Source organism: Prenolepis imparis, unplaced genomic scaffold (assembly GCF_030444845.1).
Source record: "Prenolepis imparis isolate NDT839.2.m4 unplaced genomic scaffold, iyPreImpa1.0 SCAF_1, whole genome shotgun sequence".
Taxonomy (NCBI): Eukaryota; Metazoa; Arthropoda; class Insecta; order Hymenoptera; family Formicidae; genus Prenolepis; species Prenolepis imparis.
The window spans coordinates 19,331,044-19,355,817 of NW_028141159.1; the positions used below are offsets into that span (position 1 = coordinate 19,331,044).

The window sequence follows — 24,774 nt, forward strand, 5'->3', positions numbered from 1 at the left end:
CAAACTCATTAAGATTGCGTAAAATTCTATCACGAGACGCTATAATGGTGCAAACATAATTGAGCTGTCAAAAATATTTCGATGTAATTTTGAAAAATATTATATCTCTCGTTATCGCTAAAATTTGGACTCTTAAACCCTTTTTTTAATAAAGAAGTATAATAAAAAAAAATTTAAATATTTAAATCAATCTTAATTCAGTTTGATACAATATCTGCTAATAAATTAAAATGTAATAGCAAATCGATTTAATAAAAAACTATAAATTTCTATTGTTGTTCACAGTATTATTGCTATATATTTTCAGTTTAAATTTCAAGGTATTTTTTTAACTTCCGGGTCGCCAAAAATACTTTGAGCATATTTTAGAAAATATAGTGTGTATATTATAATTTGAATAGAAGAGAAATATATATGATTAATTAATATCATGACAATTCATATAAAACCATAATTATAAAATTTCATAATAAATTCTAAGAAATCACACAAATTTAATATATCGTCAAGTTAAGAGTGTGTAAACCAGTAAATAAAAATTACTATAAGAGTGGCTCGATATATTAAAATATTTGATACCAAGAGATAAAATTTTTTTCAAAAAAAATCTTGGATCTTTTGTAAATTTACTAAAAAATTATCAGTTCTTACAGTCCTCTGAAAAGTTGTTCACAGTTGTTGTAGAAATTTCTCGAGAAAAATGCACGAGTCGCGAGATGCAAAGTGATAAACACATGTATCGCGCAAGGTCGCGAAGGTTGCATCAAGACGATCGCCGCAGGCGAATTATCGCGTCTTCGAAGACTTGGGTCCCCCAGATACGCTTAACCCGCCAGGAATATCCGCGTGTGTACGCCCCCGCCGTGCCAGAATCGCGTAGGGACGCTACACCAACCTCGAGTGCACTGGCCAAGGCACGGACTCATCCGAGAAATATGACCGTACATTATTATTAGATTATGTTTTCGGTGCTGGAATCGAACGAGCACGCGAACATCGAGCTCGAGCGGCCCCATCCGTTCCGCTCGAATTTCGGAGATCTCTCTCTCAGTTTCGACTCCGGCGCTTATTTCCTCCGCGTGGCCTCTCGGCCAGATGTTACGACGCTGATGCACGAGCCAGAGAGATACGACGAGATAACCCCGTTCAACATTTTTGTATTTAGAAGAGGAGCGAAATTCGAGGAAGAAACAGAATCAAAATTCTTTGGCTCGTATTCATGCCTCGTATTTAGAGCGAAATGTGTGCCTCATCCAGAGATTTATTCATTTTATCATGAAAAGAACTTGTCATATGCTGAGAATCAGTCACGTTTACAGCCAATTGTAAATATAGAATATAAATACTTCTCTCAAAGGAGAGATATTGCAAGAATTATTAAATAAATGAGTATTACGATTTCGTGTTTTTTTCAGCTATTAATAAAACAGCTATCTTTTAAAGATATGTTTATGATTCGAATGTTATAATATTTTATTAGAAATATTAAATAAAATTATTTATAATAAATTTTGTCTCAGCATATTTTACTTAATAAATTAGAATAAAAGATCGCGCATCACTTTATACGAACCATAGTGCAGATTTAGATAGCTAATTAATTTCTTCTCTTGTCATTTTTTATCGCACTCAATTAAAAGTTATAGTATATCATACAAGATGCGACGACAATCTATGCTTTCAGCATAGACGAATAAAAAATTGCAATTTCCCAATGAAATTGCCCGTTCATTAATCAAGGGAAACGTGCACATTGTGTATGCATCAAACGTCTCGATAACAAATGCCCGGCACGAACGGTGCGGATACTTTACGGCCCTCCCTCCCGGCTTATCTCCGTAGTATCGCGAAAAATGGGCGAAATGTAGCCGGGGCATTGTAACCGGCAATTTATATCGAAGCAAGATAATCTGACTCACGTTTCGATGCGCTGGTGCGCGAGCAACCCTCTCCGAGGACCCTCTCAGCAACTCCGCGAGCAGCTCGGGACTCGGCCCCGGAAGTCCCTCGAGTTTGGTCGGGCTGGAGGTCGTCCGGTGGTGGCAGGGCGTGGGTGGCTCGGAGCCGCTGTTGTTGTTACCGCTCGCGCTGTACGAGAGATTCGCCGAGATCTTTCTGCGAGGACGTAGACCCTCGTCGAGCGCGATGTCGGCGGTACGAGGCTTCGCCATTTCGGCCTCCAGCATCTGTCCGTAGGGTCCGCGAAGGGGCCTCTTGCTGTACCTTGATTAATAATAAAAAAGAACCTTTATAATTTTTTTTACATAAATATTTATAGATCGATATTGTATGTGTATATAAATCAGGAATCGAGCCAGATATAATCTTGAGGATTAAATTAAAATTTTGTATACTCTATAAAAAAATGTTTTTTTAATTTTCTTAAAATTTAAAAATATCGACATGTCTAAAAACTTCCTGATAATATAAAATATTATAATACAAAATTTAATATAATATAAAAATTTTCGCGCATACGAGAAAAAGAGGCAAATGAAAGAACGAAACGCGACGACTCTTCCCTTTACACTGTAATTATTTCGTTAAGGCTATTATTAACGCGAGTTTGTGAGCACGTTAGATCCGCGCGTCTGCGTATCAGGCGTACTTCCGTTCTATTTCGATGGATCTTAGCATAGGTTCTCCGGTTACCTTCGAGGCGTGTGGCCCTCGCAGTCGGACAGGTCGCTGGGCGTCGCAGGTGGCTCGTCTCTCTCCTCGCTGCTTTGAGCCGACAGCTTGTTCCTGTCCGCGTCCAAGGGCTCCGGCCATTGAGTTATGTACACGCCCTTCCTCCTCTTGCTGGTGTCGCCCCGGTAACGTCTCGACTTGCCGGACGGCGAGGACGTCTCCGAGGGAGTCTCGCTCGGCGCCTCGCTGCCCTCGCTAGCTTGACTCAGACGCGGCTCCTCCGGGGGTGGTGTGATGATCACCTCGTGCGGCTCTATTCTGGTCTCTAAAAATCGCGTTGTCATGTCTTCATCATTCTTAAGATTCCTATTATTTGTCTAAGATGGATGAAAATTATAATTGATACTCGATAACACGATCAAATTTGTTGAAACTGAGGGAGCTTAAGCTTCAAACTTTCAACGAGTCAGAGTATTTTGTGCAGAGCCGTAAAGTGAGATTGCTTTGAAACATTTGTTTATTTTAAAACTATGTTTTCAGGTATATATTTTAGGACTAGAATATAGTATAGAAAAGTACACGCGCTCTGCTAGAAACCTGAAAAATTATTAGCTTCAATCTTTGTCTTACTCTCTAATACTATGTAAATTAATAATAAACTTTCTAGTTTTAAGTTGATTGAATATTCGTCATAGTTTACATGTACTTTCTCTCTCTCAATTTTTCAAGCTATGAGTTAAAGAATATTTGACAATAGTTCAAAATCATTTTAACGTTTTGTCAAATCAGTTTAAATAGATTCGGACGAGAGTTTATCGATTCGGATCCGATCGAATCGAGCTTATTTCATGGTCGCCGAATCGAATAGGCGACCATGATATTTCGCGATGTCGAGGGATAACGATGAAACGAAGAGAGCGAGGGTCGAGAAGGCAGAGAGAGAGAAAACGAGGACTATTTTGGGTGCATCGACAGGAGTACGGGTACAAAGGTGCACGTTAAGTTCCATGTTATTTTGCGCGGCACTATTTTCAGAACGGTGGGTGCCAGAGAGTGGAAATAGACGTTTGAGCGTCATTGAGTTATAGCCATCTTCATTGATGACTTCACGCGCGCGCTCGCGCTATTCACGCGACTGGAACCGCCGCTATTCACAAAATAAATGATGAACCGACGCGCATTTCTTAACCGATGACGACAATACACACGGTCGCGTATCACCGTTTCCTCGCCTTGTTCGTCCGTTTCCTGCCAGTTCGTTGTTTCCCTCCCCCCATCGATGATGATGAGCAACTCGCGTGAAATTCAGGCAAACAGATCCCTTGCTCGCGCACGCGGACTCCCACGCGAGTGTATTTCCGTTTTATATCCTACTGAGATATCTCTTTCACGCACACAATCGATCCACTAGGCGAGCGGAAACTTTGCTTTCTAACAACTTTGAGATTCCGAACTATCCGACCGTTGTTTCCTTTTTCTTCGAGAGATTGCACCTGAGAGCGCGTGATGCTTCTTGTTAAAATAACACCGCAGTTAGAAATCAATATCCGCTAACATAGTCAATTCTAAATTAAGATAAAACAAAGTGTGCGTAGGTATGTGTGTGCCGGAAAATGTAAAGTAACCCACAATAATAAAATAATAAAATGTCGTATTACCTTCTCTAAATACTAGGATTAAATAAATGACACAAATTTCACATTAAAGAGAAGAAAAAATAATTCTCCTTATCTCGGACTAAAGACACTCATAACTCTCCTTGAAAAACATAGGATATTGATACACACTTGAAGAGTCTAACCTTTCTGAACGGTTTCCTCCACGGTGGTTCCTTCGACAATCGGGTAAACCGACTCGTGGTTAATCGACTCCACGGCGGGCGCATCTGTTTGATCGACCCTTGGCTCGTTCACCTCCGGGACCAGAGGTTCCGGGCTGGTGAGCGCGCTGGAAGTTGCCAGGCTGTCTGAACCATCGCTTCTGGGTCGGATCTCCTCGTGGTTCCCTTGCTGAGACACTGCACCCAGACCTTCGGCAGAACCGACGGCACTGTCGACGCTGGGCGTCGACGTCCTCGGGCTCTGTCGATTCGGACTGTTTTGGGGTGTCGAGCTACGTGGTGTGACATCACCGCGACGACGGGGTAACGTGCTCGCGCGAACGTCTTTAATCTCGGAGCGATTAGACGTCGCGATCGGCTGAGTTTTTTGTCGATTCACTGCAAGAGGAAAGTGCGAGTCCGTGCTGAAAGTAAAATCTGCATCTTGCAGAAATTCATGAAAAATTAGTACGATTATTCTTCGTTTTCATCTCTGTTTTATATTTTAAAGTTTCTTAATTAAAATATTCTGCGAGAAAATATTGAACAATTTATATTTAAAAGAATCAATATATTAATATTGACATTAATGTAAATAGAAAATAATAAATAAAAAATTATAATTTTTTAGAGAGATTTAATAGCCATTTTATATCCATTATATACACAATAAATACTTAGAAAATGAATGGCTCTCTTATAAAAAAAAAACACAATTTAAATTACTCGGGCAATTAAGAGAATAAATATTGTATTCTATCTCATAAAACTTTAAAGGAAAAATATAACGCATTGTAACTAAATTTATAAAAAACAATAATACTTTTTCTGACAATTGTAATATAATTTAACTGTAATAAAAGAATTTCTTTTCTTGGGATGAAAAATTTAAAGAGAAAAGTAATAGAAGAGAAATATATATATATATATATATATATATATATGACAGACTTCTTTTATTTGGAGCATGTTACTATTATTAATCGTGACATTATGAAAAAACAGATTTTAGTATAAATTTGAGTGATACTATCTGCTTGACGTATTATATATTCCAAAGGCCTATTACGCACGACTGTTTTTAATAATAACTCGAGTACTGTTGCACCGAGCAACACAGTGAGGCCGTCTTTCGGCCGCGAGATGAGAGAGCACCGGAGGAAGTCCTAATTACCTCCTCGAGTGTCACGTAAGTTTGGCAGCGCTCTTAGGACGAGGAGGTGGACCATTCCAATAATAACAAACAGACCGTGCGAGACGAGATGAGATCTCGAAGATGCGAAACAGCGCGTATTTCGTTGGCGGAGTTTCGGAGAACGCGCTGACCGATTAAGAGAAGTATACAAAAATTTATTCTAAACAGTCAAACCAAAGAAAGAATAATAAATTCGGAATAATTTTGTCAAATTTTAAATTTTTTAATTATATAAATACACAAAAAATATATCTTGTATTATATAATATATATAATTTTATATATTTTAAAATCTCGAAAATGGAAATATAAAAATAAACTTGTTGAAATTATCCGGATTTCGCTCGTTAGATTAATATCTTGTTTTCCTCTACAGAAAATAAAGGATTTTTTTTCCACATCTTTCTTGATTTTATTCAATAAATATAAATAATTAAATTTTATTAAACTTAATTACTCGATAATTGATTTGGAATGTAACGTTTATAGCAATAAATTGCAATTTTAAATTAAAATAATGTCAATTGCAAAACGACTTTCAGATGTATGTAAACATACATACTCACTGATATTCGATAAGATTTATTTAATCTTCGTATAACGTAAACAGTATAAGCATCAGATAAATAGATTTGGCTTGCACGCCAAATCGCGGATAGACGAAACTTAGGCAAGCGCGGAAATCCTGGCGACGGTATTTCAGGAGCATCTGGTTATCCGCGCTTGCAGCAGCCGTCTTTCGTGCGTAAAAGGTGTCTCGAAAGATTTGTTGCTTCGGAAGCGTAAAGTGTTTCCGGCTTGCCAACCAAGCGTCATGTTTTAGCACCTTAGGTGTCAGAGTTTCGCTAACTTTTATACATTGTTACTCGATTAACAATATTTTTTTTAATAATACGTTTTCGTAACCACGGAATTAATTTATAATATACTTTTAGTAATAAAATATTTTTTTAATATATGTGTTTTTTAACAATAAAATTAGTTTATTAAAAAATATAAAATTATATTGTTTTTTTTCCTCATTTCAGTAAGATCCTGTATTTTCTGGATTACGTGAAATTCTTATCAAAGATAGTATGGATCTTATCAAAGATAGCGTATGATTGTAGTTTTATGATGATCTAAGCAAATAGTGTATACAGGTCAAGAGCACGAGATGTATATTATTGAATCTGTCATTAGAAGTTCGAACTCTATTGACAGCCGCACTTACGCCTTTCTTATTTTTAGTCCTCCATTATGCAACCAAAACTATTATTTAGTTCAGGGTCGAAATCTAATACAAGGCTATCGCGTGGCGTTATTTCAATTCTACGAAGATATTTTATAAAAATCTAAAAATTGTTGATTATAAAAAGAAAAAGAGATCGCGTTTCAAGAAAAAAACAAATATTTATACAATATCGTGCTTTTTTCCAAACAAATTATTTATTATACAATCAAGAGCTCGATTTAATTGCGCACGAGGACGTTCTCCAATTTCTCTCTTACTTCAATGACGAGGAAGTAAATCTTACGGTAAAATATAATCTGCATCAGAGTCTCGCTCTGTGTAATTGGTTTAATTAGACCTTGGAACATTCTTAACGAGCTCAGCCGGTCGTCACGGCACACGGAAGCTTACCTTGATTAAAGTCCACCTGGCCGAAGGAGGCGCTCCTATAGGGCGCGCCGGCCCTGTGAAAGGTGAGCAGCCCACGCGGCTCCAGCGTGGTTATGGCATCCCGAGCCTCTCCCTCACCACCGACGGAAGCGACGTTCAAGTTATCGCACAGATCGTCCACACTCGTAGCACTGTCCACCACGGAATCACTGTACTGTCTCAAGTGTTTCGCAGCCTCCGCATTGGCGTTCTGTTTGCTCCTGAGGTCACTGAGGTCACCACTGTTCCTCTCGGGTCTGCCTGCTCTCGAGGGCTTCCTCGAGTTGTGGCAGGATTTTCGATACGCGTCGTTTCCCGATCGATCACTGAGACACTCTTCACTGACACTTTCACTGCGGACGATCGTCTTCGGATGGTCCTTCGGTTGATGCTGCTGCTGCTGATGCTGAGGTTGCTGATTGTTGCCACCATGTTGACCGCCCTCGCTATATGTAAAGCTGCGATGAGATGGACGACCGCAACCTGGATTTGAGCCCGTCTGACAAAAAGATCCAAAGGAATTTTGTATAATCAAGTTTCTCGTGTCGAGTTATAAATCTGGCGGAAGCATACACTCTCCTCTGTACTCTCGGATTGTGCGTACGCCCACTTCATTTGTGGGTAGATTTTAATTAGATGTGTTATGTTACGTAGGCAATAAATCAGAGATAATGATTTATACATCATGTGTGATTATTAAAATATCATTTCGATAACCTTTGACCTCTGTTCTCTGCCGCCCTTAATAAGTATCTTGCTATATGTGACATCAGTGATATCATTATTACATTGTATATAACAAGGATTAATGAACGTGACATCGAGTCACGCAAATTTCGATGACCTTTGACCTATTGATTGAAATTAACTTTACGCTACATCGACTAATTCTTGTTATATTATAATGATGTTACCACTAATGTTATAGCGAGAAATATATTTAAAGATAGTAGAGAATACATGAAAATTTTATGATGAATAGAATGACAATCACATTATTCGTTGTGCGTGCGTCCCTATGTGTAGATTGCGAGAGAGCGATCATCGTTATACGCGTCTTGGAATGCACCGAGTTCAGCGAAATCGTGACAAAGGCGTCTCGCGAATCGTGAAGTTCAGCAAAACTCTTCTCGGAACGAGCGACAAGATGGGCATTGAGATTCATTAATGAGAAGTAGATCGGCTATTTCTTACGTTGAAATGATTCCAATATAGTTATTCTTTCTTATGACAGTAAAAATAAAATATTCTAGACATAATATTGTAATTTATATATTTTTTTAAATTTCATCTTGACAAAAATAAAAAAAAATAATTCTGATTGATCAAACTTTACTAAATCATATAAATATAATATATAAAAATTTAATAATAAATAAATATTTCGTTTTAATACAAAAAATATTTTGTGTACCATATAGGAAATCATGATCTTTCTTTTTTCTTGTTTATTAATAATTTATGAGAAAAATTTTGTCACATATACCGTATAATTATGTAATTTCTTCATATACTTAATCTCATGATAAAATAAAAACATAATATAATAAGTAGACATTCTTCTTCTTGGCAATATATTTAAAAACGGACATATATAAAAATGTAAAAAAAAATTAGTGGTGCAAAAAATATCATTCGTGCGCAACAGAACACGTCGTGCTCTCGTCACCACGACGTTCGGAATTCCTCACCTGTGGATAATTTTGAGACGACGGCTGGTATCCGCTCGGAGGAGGAGAGGAAGCCTGGACCCGCGACGGTCTTCTGGGTGGCGGAACCGGTGCCGGTCCCTTGAGTTTTTCGGTAAGCTCGCGAAGGCGCTCGGCCTTCTCGCTGCGGGGGCCGGAAGAGGACTTCTTGCCACTTCCTCCTCCGCCCCCGCTCCAGCGAAACCTGTGCAGTCGGTCCACCGCTATCACGGCTGGTTCCTGTAGCCGGACAGGGAAAAACAAATAAATTTCGCAGTTTCGATAAGGATTCGATACGCACAGATACGCAAAATCAACTCGTGAAACACACAAATAATCATGTTTATTTTTTATTACTCTCCATTATTTATTTCTAATGACGAATATCAGCAAAGTTTGATAGAATTAATTGGTCAATCTTTAGTTTTAAAATAGGCTAAATGAGGGGAATTTAAACTACCGGAATGGAATTAATTTATCTTATTTCTTTTCGGATTTATATTCAGTTATAAAAAATTAATTCGAGAAATACAATGTTATATTGCAAATTTATTGGACAAAAAAATCTTTTAAAAATAAATTCCGTTTCGGAACAAAATTTTAATCAAACGTTTCGTTTCTACGAATATTTTTTCACAAACATTTAATGGAGAGAGTACCTATCGATATTAAAAAATTTTACTGATTAAAAAATATCTAATTGTAAGTGATCTTATATTAACAATATTAAATATATAATGTCGTTGAATAAAAATCTAAATAAATCTTAGATAAATAATTCCGTAAAAAAAATAAAATTTTATAAAAATATTTCCCTATTTTTTAAAATTGAATTGTAAGTTTATAAAATATATTTTTCTTTCTATTTAGAGAGAGAACTAAATCAGAATTGAATCAGTTTTAGTCGAACTGACTGAAACGCCTATTGACGAACGATTGCTCTTCTCTGAAATAAGTGTTCTTTAAAGAGGCACTCTTTTAACTTCTTCCTAATCATTAAACTAAAAATTGCAGAACAATAATTATACTGATTTGCTTCGCGTTTATTCACAAAGCAAACACGATACAATTTTCTCACAAACGCAAAAGCATGCATCCCTCTTGTGTAACGATTGACATCGCGCTTGCGAGAGGATGTCGTGCGGACGTAATCGCGACGAAGTGGCAGGCCCAGGACATCTCGTATGTACACGTATATAAGTGTCTAGTCGAAAAAGAAGCAATATTCTATTTTCGTCGCCTCTATCTTTTCCCCCTCGGAACGACGCCGCTGCGCGTGAGGCGATCCAAAAATCGGGCGGACGCGCGAGTGCACGATTTTAAAAAGTAAATGAAGAAACCGAGACGGAGGGAATATGTGCGCGCGGAAAGATCAAGCGTGAATTTTGGCACAGCCTCTTTGCGAGCTGACGAATTTTCCTGGCACGATAAAGAGACCGCGACTGTTTCGAAGCAAAGTGGATGCGTTCTGACAGTCTCGTAAAAATGCAAAAAAGATTCTCGTCACAAACACAAGAAAAATTATATCACAAATTTGTTAATAAAATAGTATTAAATATATTTTGTTCAACATATGTGTATATCATAGTCAATATTTAAAAGAGCTTTCAAATATTTTGGAAAAACAATATCCTTTTCAGTTATTTTAAAGATGTTTAAAAAAAATGATATCTTTTTTTAAAAATTGTTGATTTCTTTAAACATAGTATCGATTAAAAAAATGGAAAAGTTCTTCAGTGCAAAGATTTGATCATTGAATCTGTTTTCAAGAACGAGAGTTTGAAATCTGCGATGGATAGTATTTACCCTCCGAGAGATTAAATTTCTCGCGATGACCTCAGACTTACCTCGGGGCTGCTGACACAGAGTCTTCCGGACCTAAGCCACTCCACCTTGTATCCCTTGCGACGACCTCTCGCACCTCACGCGAGTCTACGCGCGAAACTCGAACCTCGCGCAGATTATGAACGAACGCGATCGAATGGCCATCGCGAAAATACAATCCACTCGCGAGCGATAAAAAATAACGAAACGGACGATCGATCGAATAAACCGTATGACTTGTCAATTAGACTCAACAAGAGACAAACGCTCGACTTTGACGAGTACCTGAAGCTTGAGCGTCTGATGCTTCGTCCACTGCGCGAGCTGTCGCGGCACGGAGACGGTCTGCGTCGTCGTTGGGATGCCGGACGAGTAGCCGAGCGACGTCGAGGGTGAAGACGGCGTCGTCGTCGGCGGCGGGTACGACGACGTTACCGCCGCCGCCGCCGCCGCTGTTTGTGGATGATGCTGTTGTTGGTAGTGATGCTGCTGCTGATGGTGGTGGTGGTGGTGGTGGTGGTGATGTTGGTGGTGGTGTGACTGCTGTTTCTGCTGCTGCTGCGGCTGCTGGCTGGTGCTGCCGATGTTCCCCACCGACGTTTGTACCGCGCCGTGACTATTATTAGCGTACGTCGGCGGCGTCGTCTCCGCGACGCTCGCGATAGAAGCAGGAAGAGGCGGCGAACAACCGTCGACGACGATCGAAGGGCATGACGACGTCGCGGACGTCATTGGGGACGCGATCGAGATGGACGGGCAGACCGTCGGCGGAATCCGCGGAAGCGGAAGTCGCGATCGCGGACCGATGCAGCAGCAATCGGCCAGATCGATCGGCGGCTCCTCCGCCGGTTTCTCGGTCAGCCGCTCCCGCGAATCGCTCTCGCGCGAATTCCGCTTTCGCCGATGCTCCTGCGACGCTTCCTCCCTGGAGTTGGTCGGCGGCAGACTCTCCTGGAATAAGCAAGTCGTCCGACCGATCTTTTTTTTTGTATTCTTCGTAAAGCAATCCCTATCCTTGATTAATTTGTTCGGCAGAAATATCGCTGCTAACATTTTCTTTTATTATAAAATATTTTAAAAATAGGGTACATGTGCTCCAACATTTTTCATACTCAAGAGTAGTTCGTAAAATATGAATATTGTGGATTTCATTCATTGAAAATGCTCTTACGAATTTAATCTGGAATTAGTAAGGTCGAGATAGACAGAAGACTCGGTTGAAATGCTGAAGAGAAAAATTGTTGCTAAATTTTTTCGAAAATAGAATTATACAACTGGTTCGCAGTTTCTTCAAGATGCCTCATATTTTCGTTACTTCTTTGTGTTTCGTAAACGTGTAGTCTTCGTGTCCATTTTATTTCTTCGTCCCTGGCAAACCATTTTTCTCGTTTCTTTCCATTTCTCTTATGTTCCGGTCCCTTGAGTTAGGGACATTCTATATATCACGCGCTGTGTCTTAAATGTATCTCATATTTTTAAACTTGTGAGAAAATGACGTACGACGAGGTGTACCATTGCATACTCGACTGCTGAAGACGCATCGTGTTTCATAAAGCTTTCTTTCCGGGTCGCTCCACTAAATCCTAGCCAATCTCTTTTATATCACCAAGCCTAAGGTAATATTTTCGGAAGGCCGGAATCGATAGTAGTGACGTCATCGATCCACATGACGACAAATAACTGAAGGCGATTTATATGGATCTCGGCAGAAAATTTAGCAGTGAACAACGTGCGAATGTGTCACATGAGATTTACGTCAGCCGTATGTGTCGCGGTGTGACGTCAATGGTGCTTATAATTTCGGACAAAACCGTGAAAAGAGAGGCGGAAAGTCGGAACAAGTAGCAGAGATGAGAATTGAAGAGTCGCCGCAAAATCGGCTCGAGTCAGTGACTGGCGGATTCTATTTGTGCGATCGGTTCTAAGTTTAGGTCCTTCGACATCTTAATCTTGTTGTCGTGGATCGTCATGACTCGATCGAAGGTCGTTAGCGGTGGTCAAAACTCAAAGGGAACGGCCGGATTCGAAGGAATTTAAAATGACGCAAGTTTTCTCTCTCGTGGAATAATATAAATTCCGCTGAATCTTATTTTTAAATAAGAAATATTTTATCTGATTTTCTTTATTTAAAATCGCTTTAAAATATTTTATTCGAAATAAATCTTAGATTAAAACAACTGTCGTCAAACAATCAAGCTAGAGTAAAGATGTATGTGAATTTTCTTTTATATAACTTTAAAGAGAGTGCAAACTCAATAATTTCTGACAATGCAGTTTTGCATGTTGAGACAAAAACTTGTAAAATGATTTTGTCATCTTTCATTATACTCTGTATAAAATATTTTAAGTAAAATCCTATCAAGGATATAACTGTATCAATAAATGAATGAACGAGTATTAATGAATGCGTATTAATGAATTGCACAATACCTGAGAGATCCGCAGGCCGTATCTGGTACCACCCAAAATGACATATCCACCACCGACGCCTCCACCTGTCATAGCCCTCGCGGCGCCCCCCAGCCATCCTCCGAAGCCGCCCCCTCCCGTCCTCTGGGGTCCGCTACCCCCGTCTCCTCCACCAGCGCGGGGCATTCTTCATCCTTCTCTCACCCTGAAATTCAAAAGTCGCAAGACAACCTTATTAAAAAAATAATCGAATACCGAGAATCTCGACACCTAAGAAAGACATAATAAAGTGCATAAATAAATAAAGCGGAAAACGGGATAAATCTTGCATTGCGAGAAAGATCGTGCTGAATTAGCCTTGAGTGCCTTGCGCGAGGACTAACGAGCTAGATTCATCCTACGAGATATTTAACGATCCAGTTTTATGAGTTACGAGCGAGTGGCTCATGCGACGAACGCATCACGCACTTACGTACGCAAAATGCGGCTCGCTGCGTGAATTACTGCGAACGTTCGCGCATTCCCCGATAACTGTCGGCCACGATCTTATTTATTTATAGTGCGCCATCGCCGATGAATGAAATTTGCCGGAATTCGCGAGCCGCTAATCATTCAAAGTCGCGAAACGGAAGCAACGAGGTCGCCGGCGCGCCGGCAAGATCGATGTACCGTCGCAAAATTCTTTCTTGGATTTCGTCTGGTCCGAGAACAGGCAGAACGACATCCGAGGGGGGTATCTCGTATTTCTGTAGATTTGTAAATCGGCTTAAAAAAAAATTCGCGAGAACCGAAACAATTTTACGACTTCGGCACAAGATATTTCGAGAGACTACGTGAATTAAAATAAATTGCGGGATAAAATAACATGAAAAAATTATGCAGAAGCTTATAATTAATAATAATTTTTTAAAGCCTCAATTTTTAATACGACTTTAAAATATAACAGCAGTAAATTTAGAAAATTTCAATTGTATAGCTCTTCTATTTTTCTATTTAAAAAATGTAAAAGTATGATAAGATAGAATAAAATGTTACTTATTACTTATGTTTGTTAAATAATGTCAACATATAGATATCGCAAGAAAAGTATAATTTCGTTTATATTAACGAGACTTAAAATTCGGTTTTTACTTTTCTGATTTTTTTATCTGACAGATTTTTATTCAAATCTTTAGAGCTAAAAATAAGCGACAAATTGTGATGTTCATTCATTTAAATAATACATCATGTTGCATGTTTCGGCGAAATTGTCGTTATCGAATCGTAAAAGCGTGTAGCGATGATATCTATAAAATCGTGACAAATAGGCGGATTTGAGAGAAATGATCCAAAGTCGCTGTCAGATCAGTACTGTAACTCTTTCCACGTTAAATCAGGTTCGAATTAAATATATGAAATATGAATTTAATCCGACTCATGAGTTTCTCCCACACGCATTTTCATCGTCGCATATAAATCGCGCATCTCTCTTTAATCTTCTTCTTTTAAAGTTATAAAATCCATTAAGAGCTTCAGTAATAAACAATTTTAATGATATATATTTAATGATACATAACATCCTATTTTAACACTAAAAGTATTATGTGCATCACATAACCGATAGAAATTTACGAAGAATAAAAAGACATTAAAAAGTTCTCTTTCATTATATTTTGATAATATTGTAAAATTAAATCAAACTCAAAAATAAAGAATTTAAAAGCAGCCATATTTAGTGTTAAATGTACGGTGAAAATATAAATTACACACACACATACATAGAGAGGCATCTGGTGGCTTGCATACAAAGGCTATTTATATTTCATATTTTCTTACAGTTTATTATACGTATGTTTCATTTTATTCTAAAGCCGTTTTATACACTTCAAAAGCCCCATGTTATTGAGCCAATTGCGCATTTTCCATTGGCGTCAATGAAAGATGTGCGTGATAATCCGAACCAGATCAGCTGATCCGGTTATAAATTAATAACGTGCAAATGTCGCAACGTTTCGCGAATCAATGAGTTTCACAGAGTTTTATCTGCTAGCTTTATCGATCATAAATAAATAAACAAGTAATTGAAGCAAAACTGCAATTATGTTGCGCATATCTCCATCTACCACCTACATGTATCTCCTACACATTTTAATTATAAAATAACAACTTAATGAAGAATAGCGGACAATGTGAGGTTTTACGGTGATTGCCATATCTAATAATAAAATATTTATCTAACAAAGATATATAATAAATATCAAGAGAAATCTTATTTCTGATATAATGTTTTTCTTTTTTTAGAAACAAAGGCACAATTTTGTCGAGAAAAAATTATAGATGTTAACTTTTATTTTGTATATATATTTATTTTTTATTTGTGCCATATTGTTTTTTATTCGATGTTATAAAATTTAAGAAACGCTAGACATGCAACTTAGCTGACGTTTCAAATTTGGTATGCTTCGTTTTTGCCTTCGCGCAATATTAAGAAGGTTAACTGACAACTACCTAAATAAACAACGCAATTTATCGTGCATGCAATAAAAACGTAAGAATACAGATTTAATTGCGATTTATATCCGAGGAGTTGAAAAAGTTCCGCGATTTAATGGACATCGTTTAAGTAGATAAGCGTGGCCGTGGCTGACAGGTATAATGGATGAAAATTCGCAGGAATTGGCGTGTGTGGCCTTGCATAAAAAAAACATCCGTTCCAAATTTATTATTACCGTTAAAGCAAACGGGACCGCTTTGTCGGACCGGAAGTTATCGTCGTGCATTATTGTACCACTACTCGAGGTATCAATGGTATTCAATCATTTTTTCTTCTCGTTTGGAACGACTTTTTTCATCCCGAATGGACTTCTGGCACAAAATTAATTTTCTCTGAATCTATGCAATTGCAAATTTTTTTAAACTGCAAGACTGTTCAAAATAAATTAAACATGTCTCGAAAATGATTTGAGAATTTTACAAATTTTATATACCTATCTATATATTTTAGAGAAATAAAAGTTATTAAAAAATGTAATATCTCTGTGTATATTTTAAGTCTTATCTTCGAGTATTTTCATATCGTAATCTTTCATTAAATCTCGTATATCAGAATCGAGTAGATTACATAGTCAGAAGGAAGAAGATTGAATCTAAGAAGTTTAATCGACATCAGAGTGAATGATGCTTGAAGCATACATGACTATATTCCTTCAGAAAAGCCGCACGTCATCTCGTCCGTTAAAAGCGTGCCTTTTACATACTATTCACACGCATCGCGCTACCATAAGGTAAGGTCAGCGGGTATCAATCTCTCATATATTCATTGCATCACTCTATCTGTAATCGATGATCGATGTCGCGAGTCGTTGAACTCGCGCCAAAACGCCGTCTTCGTCTTAGCGGCGCGAAAAAATGGAATACAAGAGAAAAAAAATCGTTTCTCCCTCACGTCGACGTGAAAAATGTGTTTATCAGCTACGTTATACCGTTTGGCGTCTATCCATCCCGTTTGAATTTTTCTAATCTGAAAACGTATTTTCGTCTGTGAAAATCGGTCGCGAAAATCGATAAAAATTTTTGCCTTGCCAGCAATGTACTGGTAAGTAAAAATTTTTCTTAACGCCTCTGTATGTACTTATCTTTATTCTTACTTATCAAATTATTCCTGCTACTTCGCGGCAGAAAAATATAGAGTAATATTGACTCTAAGACATTGAGTCATAGAGAATAGTAAAATTATCTTCAATAATAACTTTAAAATTATTTTTCTTTCTTGATAAAGCCTTGGCTGAAAATTATTTTTTTTATTTACTATATTAACTATTTAATTTTTAACATTAGTGTGTTCTATCAATCGTGTAAAAAATTCTAAAAATTTGCATGAAATAAAAAAATATATAGGATAACTCTGAAAGAGTTTCTTAATAGGAAGTCTTTCTAATAAGTTTCTCTTTCAGTTTATTTTTATTAATAATTTAAAAATTAAAGAATTAAAAGAATTCATTATAATTGATTGGAAAACCCAATTGCCAATTATCAACAGATAAGATCAAATGTAACTCGCCTGATAATTCTACATAGTGAGATAAAAGGCATTCAATCGACCAACATGCTACCAAATAATTGACACTGCACCAAGGCCAAGTTAATATCGTTACATTTATCTCTCTCGCGATATTTATCTCGCGATATTTATATTGATCTATATTTATCCTATATTGTAATTTCCAAAACAGAGTCATATACAATAATATATTCCAGATTTATCGCATCATTCATTATATTGTACGCAGTTAATTTTTATATGCTATTTTAAAGCTATTTTAAAAATTAAGATTTTTTCGTAATTAAAAATCTTCATAATTTTGTAACATTTTTTCCGTATGTATATATCACATCATTTAATATAATACTGAAATAAATAATATTTTGTGAGTTTGTGTGATAGAGATAGTTATATATATATTAAAATAACTAATTTTTATAATACATATATTGAATATTTTTTCATCCAATGTGAGATGCTTAAATGCAAAAGTGAGAAGCTAGCAAAGAATTATCAAGATGAAAAAACAAAATCGCGAGCAACACGCGCGAGCAATGCATCTTCGCGCGTTGCGATTTGATCGAAGGGGTTCTTGCCCCGGCGTAAGATCAAGATCGCGAAGAAAAGGAAGATCACGTTTTATCCGGCACGCGGAGCACGTAAGAAAACCGAAACGAAAGCGCAGCTCTCTCACAGACTCCAGCTGGATCGCTTCTATTATAAACGTGCGTGTCGCGATCCATTCGGTTTCTCAATTGAATCAATTCGCTCGGTTAAAAGAGCGACTCAACGAGATTTACATTCGATCAGACGGAGCTTATTATTTTCGTTTGCAATGATTCCCCCTACTCTCACTATTTCTATATTGAATTTTTTTTTTATTCCATGAAAAAATCATGTTAAAAATATATTTTTATATTGCACAGTAATTCTAATTATTTTTTCGCAATAACACATACGCTTGAATTTATTTTTATAACAAAGAAAATATATGTCGGCTTAAACACAATTTTGCGCGAATAATGCGAAATTTTTCAGTCATTACTGGCTTGACGTTCAATTCCGAAAAAGGAGAGCGTCGCATAAGGAGAAGCAGCCGCATTCCATTTCACGAGATGTTATTTGCACAAGAAAGGGCAACTCGTCCCAGTGCAAATAACCGATAAACATTCGCAATGCTTTGTCATCGCGGCACGGCGCAGCATGTCGTGAGGTTTATTTGTAAAACGATAAGCATCCGCGTCAAAAGTGCATTGCCGCGTATTTTGACGGTTTCGTACCGGACTCGCGACTGTACGTCGCCAAAATGTTAAAAAATGAGAGTTATAAACATCGATACGCCAATGAGTTTTGGCTTATACATATTAATTGCAAGATTAAACAGATTTGAATTAAAAGATTTAAATATATTTATAAAGGCTGCAATTAGTTGCTGACATATTCAGATAATTAAATTAACGTTTTAGATGTAAGGATAATATTTTCTTTGAAGAAAGAAAATGCATTTTCTTTAATATATAAGGAAAAATATCAATATAAAAATTTTATATTGATATGTAATAATATTTTATCGAAATCTTTTAGAGATTATTTCAAGTACAAGTTTTCACACGTACGATATTAAATAAAAGAAACTGTTCTTTTGCTAATTTAAGTTTCGTAGTAGCATTTCTCAAAAGAAACTCTTAAAATTCCACGACGCAGTGTCGCGTTCCAAATTTAATTATTCCAGGCTCGTGATTTGTGAGGTGTAAAACCTCGAACTCTTGACGAAACGCCTACATAGACTGCGACAACCTCTTAAATTCCTTTCTGCAGATTCGACGACTTCCTTTCCGTTGAAAATGATAAATCTCTTTCTACAGAAGTTTCAATTGCGAATATTTCAAAACCACATAAAAATTATTTTCTAAAGCACAGGTATTTTGTTTTAAATAAATTAAATTACAGTTTAAACACGTTTATCAAAATTTTTAACAACGCATGTAAAAGAATTATAGAAGAAGATTACGCGTAAATTATTTTACAAAATAACAACTAGAAAATTTGCAAATATACATCAAGTAACATTTCATTAAAAAATTTTAATTTGTGATATACTTTTACAAATAATATTTAATACATAAAAATTTTTTTATCATTAAAGAGAAAGGGAGAGAATTATAAAATGTCATAAATTGAAATTAAAATATTTCAAAGTGAGATAAATGTAATATGTAGAATAAGCCTACGATTTTTATTATTATATAAATTGCTTGTTTGTGTCGTCAGTTTCTATTATATGAGATGGCGTGTGCGCTATTATCTAGATAGATTTCCACACTAATATCTATTAAAATATCAGAAAGCTTTCATGACGGTGGCAGGCTAATAGCCTCGAGACTATTTGTACGCCAAACGTAATACTTCCTTTATCCCACAAAACGCAAAGAAAGCCAGCCGCCGGGAAGGTTTCAAAATTTTTTTCCCGGGGGAACGCTTCTAAATATAGAAAGACGCGTATTAACCTTTTACATAGAAACATCCCGACCGCTTGCTTGTTTCACGGTCAATTTTGTCCTGGGTTAATCTGCGATTCGCGCGCCGAACAGATTCGCGTCAATCACTTTTAATTGTCGCGAACATCTGCTCGCGCAAAACTTCTCTGATATTAATGCACAGGATAAAACAACGGAGCAGGATACATCATTAAATATTTTTCGAGCAAAACAAATATTATAATAATATAAACATAAATAAAACGTGACAAATATAAATGTATTTAAAAAATATTAAGTATTCTCGATAATAAATTTAATGATAAACTTTCCGCTCAATACTAGGCAAGATTGAGCGAAACGGGATAAAAAAATACTCCGGATTATGAAACAAAAATTAAAGGATAAACAATAACTTGATAATTAAGCTGTAATATATTTTCGACTATTTAAACCGATCTAATCACATAACGTGACCGTCTGTCATTTACCAATAAATAAATTCGCGATCAGAGTCTAAACAAGTGCGCAAATTGATCCTCTCATTTACATATCGCTCGAGAATCTCATTGCAAATCATTTATTATAAATCATCGCGTAAAATTCTAGTTAGAGAATTTATGTTTACTTCTATATGTTTCTATTCCTGTAATCCTCTTTCTGCAGTACGCGCGTGATCGTAGCTGTATTGAAAAATTGACTTACTGCCACTTTTTTGACAGAATTGTGTCATTAATTAATCATTTATTAAAGCCGTGCGAGAAATAATGCGATATTTTTGCCGCGGTGAGTAACCCGGCTGAGTGAGTTTCACCTTAAGAAAATTGAAGTGGCGATATTTATATCTGACTCGCCGCCGCTCGATGACTCGTGTTGGGACATTCCGTGTACACGGATAAAATATCTCTCTGCTTAAGGATAATTATATTAAAATAATGCTCGAAAAAAGTCGTTACAAAAACATTATTCCACGTATGGAATACTTCAATAAATGAATATTTTCCAATGTATTTTTTAAAAATAATTCTTTTCCACATATCGTTATATAATATTTGTAGAAATTGTACAATATCTAATGTAAACGCGTATCGAACTAATGCATTGATCTATTTAAACCATGAGGGAAACTTGCAGAAAAGTAAATATGATGAAAAAGAACATGGAACAAGCTTTTGCTCTTCGGCAAATTAGCTAATATAATAAACTATCATCATCGAAGTTGATAACAATGGTTTTTTATTGTGCACACAAGACGTTATCCTGATAACATTTTACAATTGAATTCCGAATGTTTGGTTAATTTTTAGCAACGTGCTTGTTACTAAAGAATCTAGCATTAATTTTGTTAATGCAATTAATGCAAATAATGCAACCTATTGAGAGATGGCATAAATTTACATAGAAATTAATTTATGTATGAAAAAAAAATCGATATTGTCATGAATATAAATATCAATCCATTTCGTTTCAATATGGAACAATATTTGAGCTGAAATGCAGAAGATGTGAAAAATTTCTCGAAATACGAGCTGCTCTATCGAATGAATTTAAGTAAACCTGGAGCAAAATCGTAAAGAAAGCGAGAGAAAGAAAGAGAAATTATAGTTTATGAACAGTAACTGAAGCTACTGTTTCGTTTATCTCGATATGCAAATATTCCTATCGGCGTGACGCCAAACAAACAACTTGTGAGTCAGTCAACGGTCGGCACACCAGGTACATACCCTCCCAGAATAAATTCGTCCACATCAGCGATCTTCAACGCCACCAACATCGCTAGCAACAGCGTCTCTCTCTTCTCGTTCGTTCAAAAATTTAATCTCTCATCCATCCACATGCCTCAATGTTCACCGTATTGATCCGTTTTTCGAAGACTTCCGGTCTATCACATAGTCTGAAAGACTCGAGCAGTATTTAATTCCAGTTCTTTAAGAAGAAGAAAGAAGGAAAGAGAGTCTAATTCGATCTGCTATTAAAACTTCTTGCGAAGAATCTTCTAAGCATCTATAGATTCTTCTGCTAGCTTTGCTCTAAAATATATATCATGTGTATATAATTGTATTTCATAATTATTCCTACAAATGATATCGTTCAAGCTTTCCAGCTTGTCTTCAAGTACTTTCTCGTTGTCGATATTTTTATTTCAGGATAATGCAGAAGTATTTCTTCTAAGAACTTCTCAAAATATTTTACGTGTTTTTCCCGAAGATGTTGTTCAAAGTTCCTCTTGACAACTCTTAAGAGCGTCCTCGAGATTCTCATTGAAACTTCGGCTCCCTTCGAGATTTCTTTTCGAGTCCTCTTCAACGCTCTTGGCGAGGGATACTCTTCGGGTTCGGGATTTTCCTCGGGATTCTCTCCAAGGTCGTCACACGGATCACGAGATCTGCGTTCGCGCACGGGCGTGGCGGATGCCAAAAAGTTTCACCGGGAACTAACAGCGATCGCGAAAGGAGCGGGAGGTGAAAGAGGGAGCGGGAGGTGAAAGAGGTATCGAGAGAGAAGAAGATCGTCGATCCACGAACGAGGAACACGATGCCACCTTGGTAAAAGCCACCGCGAGGAAGAGGCTCCTTTACCGCATCGAGTGCCGCTCCCGCCAAGCGGAAGATTATCTAAATAGACACCGCGGGCCAAGGAGGGAAGAAGCAGAAGAGGAGACGACGGGGCAGAGGAAGAAAGGGGAGGAGAGGGCTCGGAACGAACTGATGATATTTATATGTCGTGCCTTTGGAGAACCAGTGGCCGCGACCAGGAACATCCCTCTTCGTGTCCGCGAACGAAACGCACCGGATGCCATTGATTCTCTTCGACTGTTGGAATTCGTGGGGCGCGCCGCAACAGGAATTAACAGCCTCATCGGCAATAAGATCTCAGAGAAACGGAAAGAAAGAGAGAGAGAAAGAGAGAAACGCGGGTTAATCAGCTGCGGCGAGAGCGAAACTGAGGACCTTTACTCTTCAGTTACATCGTTCCGCCGTGCATTTCTTAGGTGGTAGAGATTACTGTGAGAATCTAATCTGATCTTCCGTCCCTGAATTTATTTTGTTCGTTTTGCAGCAACGCAATCGTAGCTTTCAATAAGTAATTATGCACGGTGCACCTATATCTCAGGCTTGCCGTTACTTCGAGGCTTTTGTCGACAAGTTTGTATCTTGTTTTGGCAGAAATTTTTTATTGGAAATTTTATTCGTCTTTCCGTATTTCTTCTCAATATTCAATTTTAAATATATTTGTATGTTTATAACTAATATGCTTATATTTTTGTTGAAGAATTTTGTTGAAGTATTATCTTGAAGCGAAATGAACATCAAGTTTACCTCGTAAAAATCTTCTCTTAAATTTTCACAATCGCTTATAAATAAAAAATTATTGACTTTAACACATCTTCTACGAAAAACTCAATATCTACTAATTTATAATTCTATGTTTTATTATTGAATTCAATATTTTACATAGAATTAAATATTAAAATATATATTTATTTTTTGACGGGCTACAAAGAGCCAGTCGCAAATGATAATGCGTTAGTTTCAAGGAAAATTAATTTTTTATTGATTAAATTGATTAATTGTGTACAGGACACAGATTTTGCTTGAAACTGACGCATTATCATCTGCATCTGGCTCCTTTTAGCTCAAAATTGAAATTTAAATATGCGTATTTCACATTGAGAGCCTTACTAAAGTCTTAGTTAAATATTAAATAATCTTTCAGTTTAGAAGATACAAAATAAATTTTAAACTCATTTATCACTAATATTAATATTAAAAATTTGCTCCATATGATTATTGTAATAAAGTAACAAGAATTAAGAAAAAAAAAAAAAAAAAACGATTGTCACGTTATCATTTTCGAGCGACGAGAAAATTGCAATGAAGGAAATCTGAGTTGCACACTTTCGCAGCTGTTTTAATACAGGTGTGGATATCAGGTGGTGAACCAGATTGTCACGTTTGTGAGCAAAATTCCTTAACGTATTACGTAACACCACGGATACAATAAGCTTCATGAAAAAAAAATAAGACTTGTGCCCCATTTGTATAATCAACTGCGAGAAGCAGTAAACCGCGCGATGGAATTTCCTCTTGTTTACCATCCCATTCCTTAAAGACGATTCGCACTTCACGCTTGACAGCATCGTAGACTTCGATAATTAATTTGGGGAAAGAAAGCAAATATTCGATAAGAGTGGCAAACATTAGAAATTCCACAGAGTATAAAGCGTTCTTTTAAATCAACTTGTATGATAATCTGCATACCTGTCTGCTAAAATTAGAAGAAATTAAGAGATATACAAAATAAATTTTTAACTTTTATACGAAATCTTCTTAAACAAATTTCCGAAAAAAAGAATTGAAGAGAAGAAATCATCGAGAAATATCGAATAGAGAGAGAATGAGGATATTTAGTAAGTATAAAAAATTAATTAGTAATAGGGGCAAAGAATTATTTTTTACATCGAATATTAGCTCCGGGGAGAGAAAGAGAGAGCAGAAAAAAAATCGCAGATTAAGGATATAAACACAATGGAGAAGATCACGTCGGCATTTATGAATATAACGTTCGCTCGTCCCGCGGCGTTGTTCGAGCGGAAAACATCGCGATTTTTTGCCGATCGGTGAAAGTTCAGCGGTAATCCTAAGCAATCCCGGAAGCCGCGCACCTCGTAACGTGCAAAGAATCGGTATTGTGTGCTCGCGTGAACGAACGCGTGCAGCCGCCGTTTGATACAGGCCGTTTCAGAGCGAGGGCCGTTGAACCGAAACGACCAACCGGAACGACGCCCGGCACTTTTTCCTCCTTCAATAACGGGCGATCCATGCGCGCGGATACTAATCGAGAGAAAATCAAGGACGCATACTGGCGAACGTCGCCGCGCTCGACTTCAGGGCCAAGAAAGCGCGCGTTGAACTGCAAGTGCAAGGGATTCATCGATGCGCTCGATATGCGCGAGAAGAAGCGTACTTTTACGAATTTTTTGCAGTATTAAATTTTCACCATCTGCTCTTTTATCAGAATTCGAATTTTCAGCCTTCACACAAATGCCAAAATTCAGAGAAAACTT

General features: G+C 37.1%; 1 protein-coding gene across 10 annotated transcripts in view; it reads right to left on the minus strand.

The window, feature by feature from the left end:
• Positions 1-24,774, minus strand: part of LOC145935175 (rho guanine nucleotide exchange factor 17) — a 52,874-nt gene that overhangs the window by 26,200 nt on the left and 1,900 nt on the right. For 5 of the 10 annotated variants that reach the window (XM_083036339.1, XM_083036323.1, XM_083036316.1 and 2 more), the window contains exons 1-7: positions 13,230-13,409; positions 11,085-11,750; positions 8,979-9,215; positions 7,270-7,786; positions 4,433-4,894; positions 2,653-2,956; positions 1,920-2,223 (exon numbers count right to left, since the gene is read on the minus strand). In XM_083036339.1, coding sequence (XP_082892465.1) covers positions 1,920-2,223; positions 2,653-2,956; positions 4,433-4,894; positions 7,270-7,786; positions 8,979-9,215; positions 11,085-11,750; positions 13,230-13,394 — 2,655 coding nt within the window. In that variant the 5' untranslated portion in view covers positions 13,395-13,409. Of the gene's footprint in view, positions 1-1,919; positions 2,224-2,652; positions 2,957-4,432; positions 4,895-7,269; positions 7,787-8,978; positions 9,216-11,084; positions 11,751-13,229; positions 13,414-21,430; positions 22,149-24,774 lie in introns of those variants that run through there. The other 5 variants (XM_083036301.1, XM_083036294.1, XM_083036369.1 and 2 more) reach the window with 5 other exon arrangements.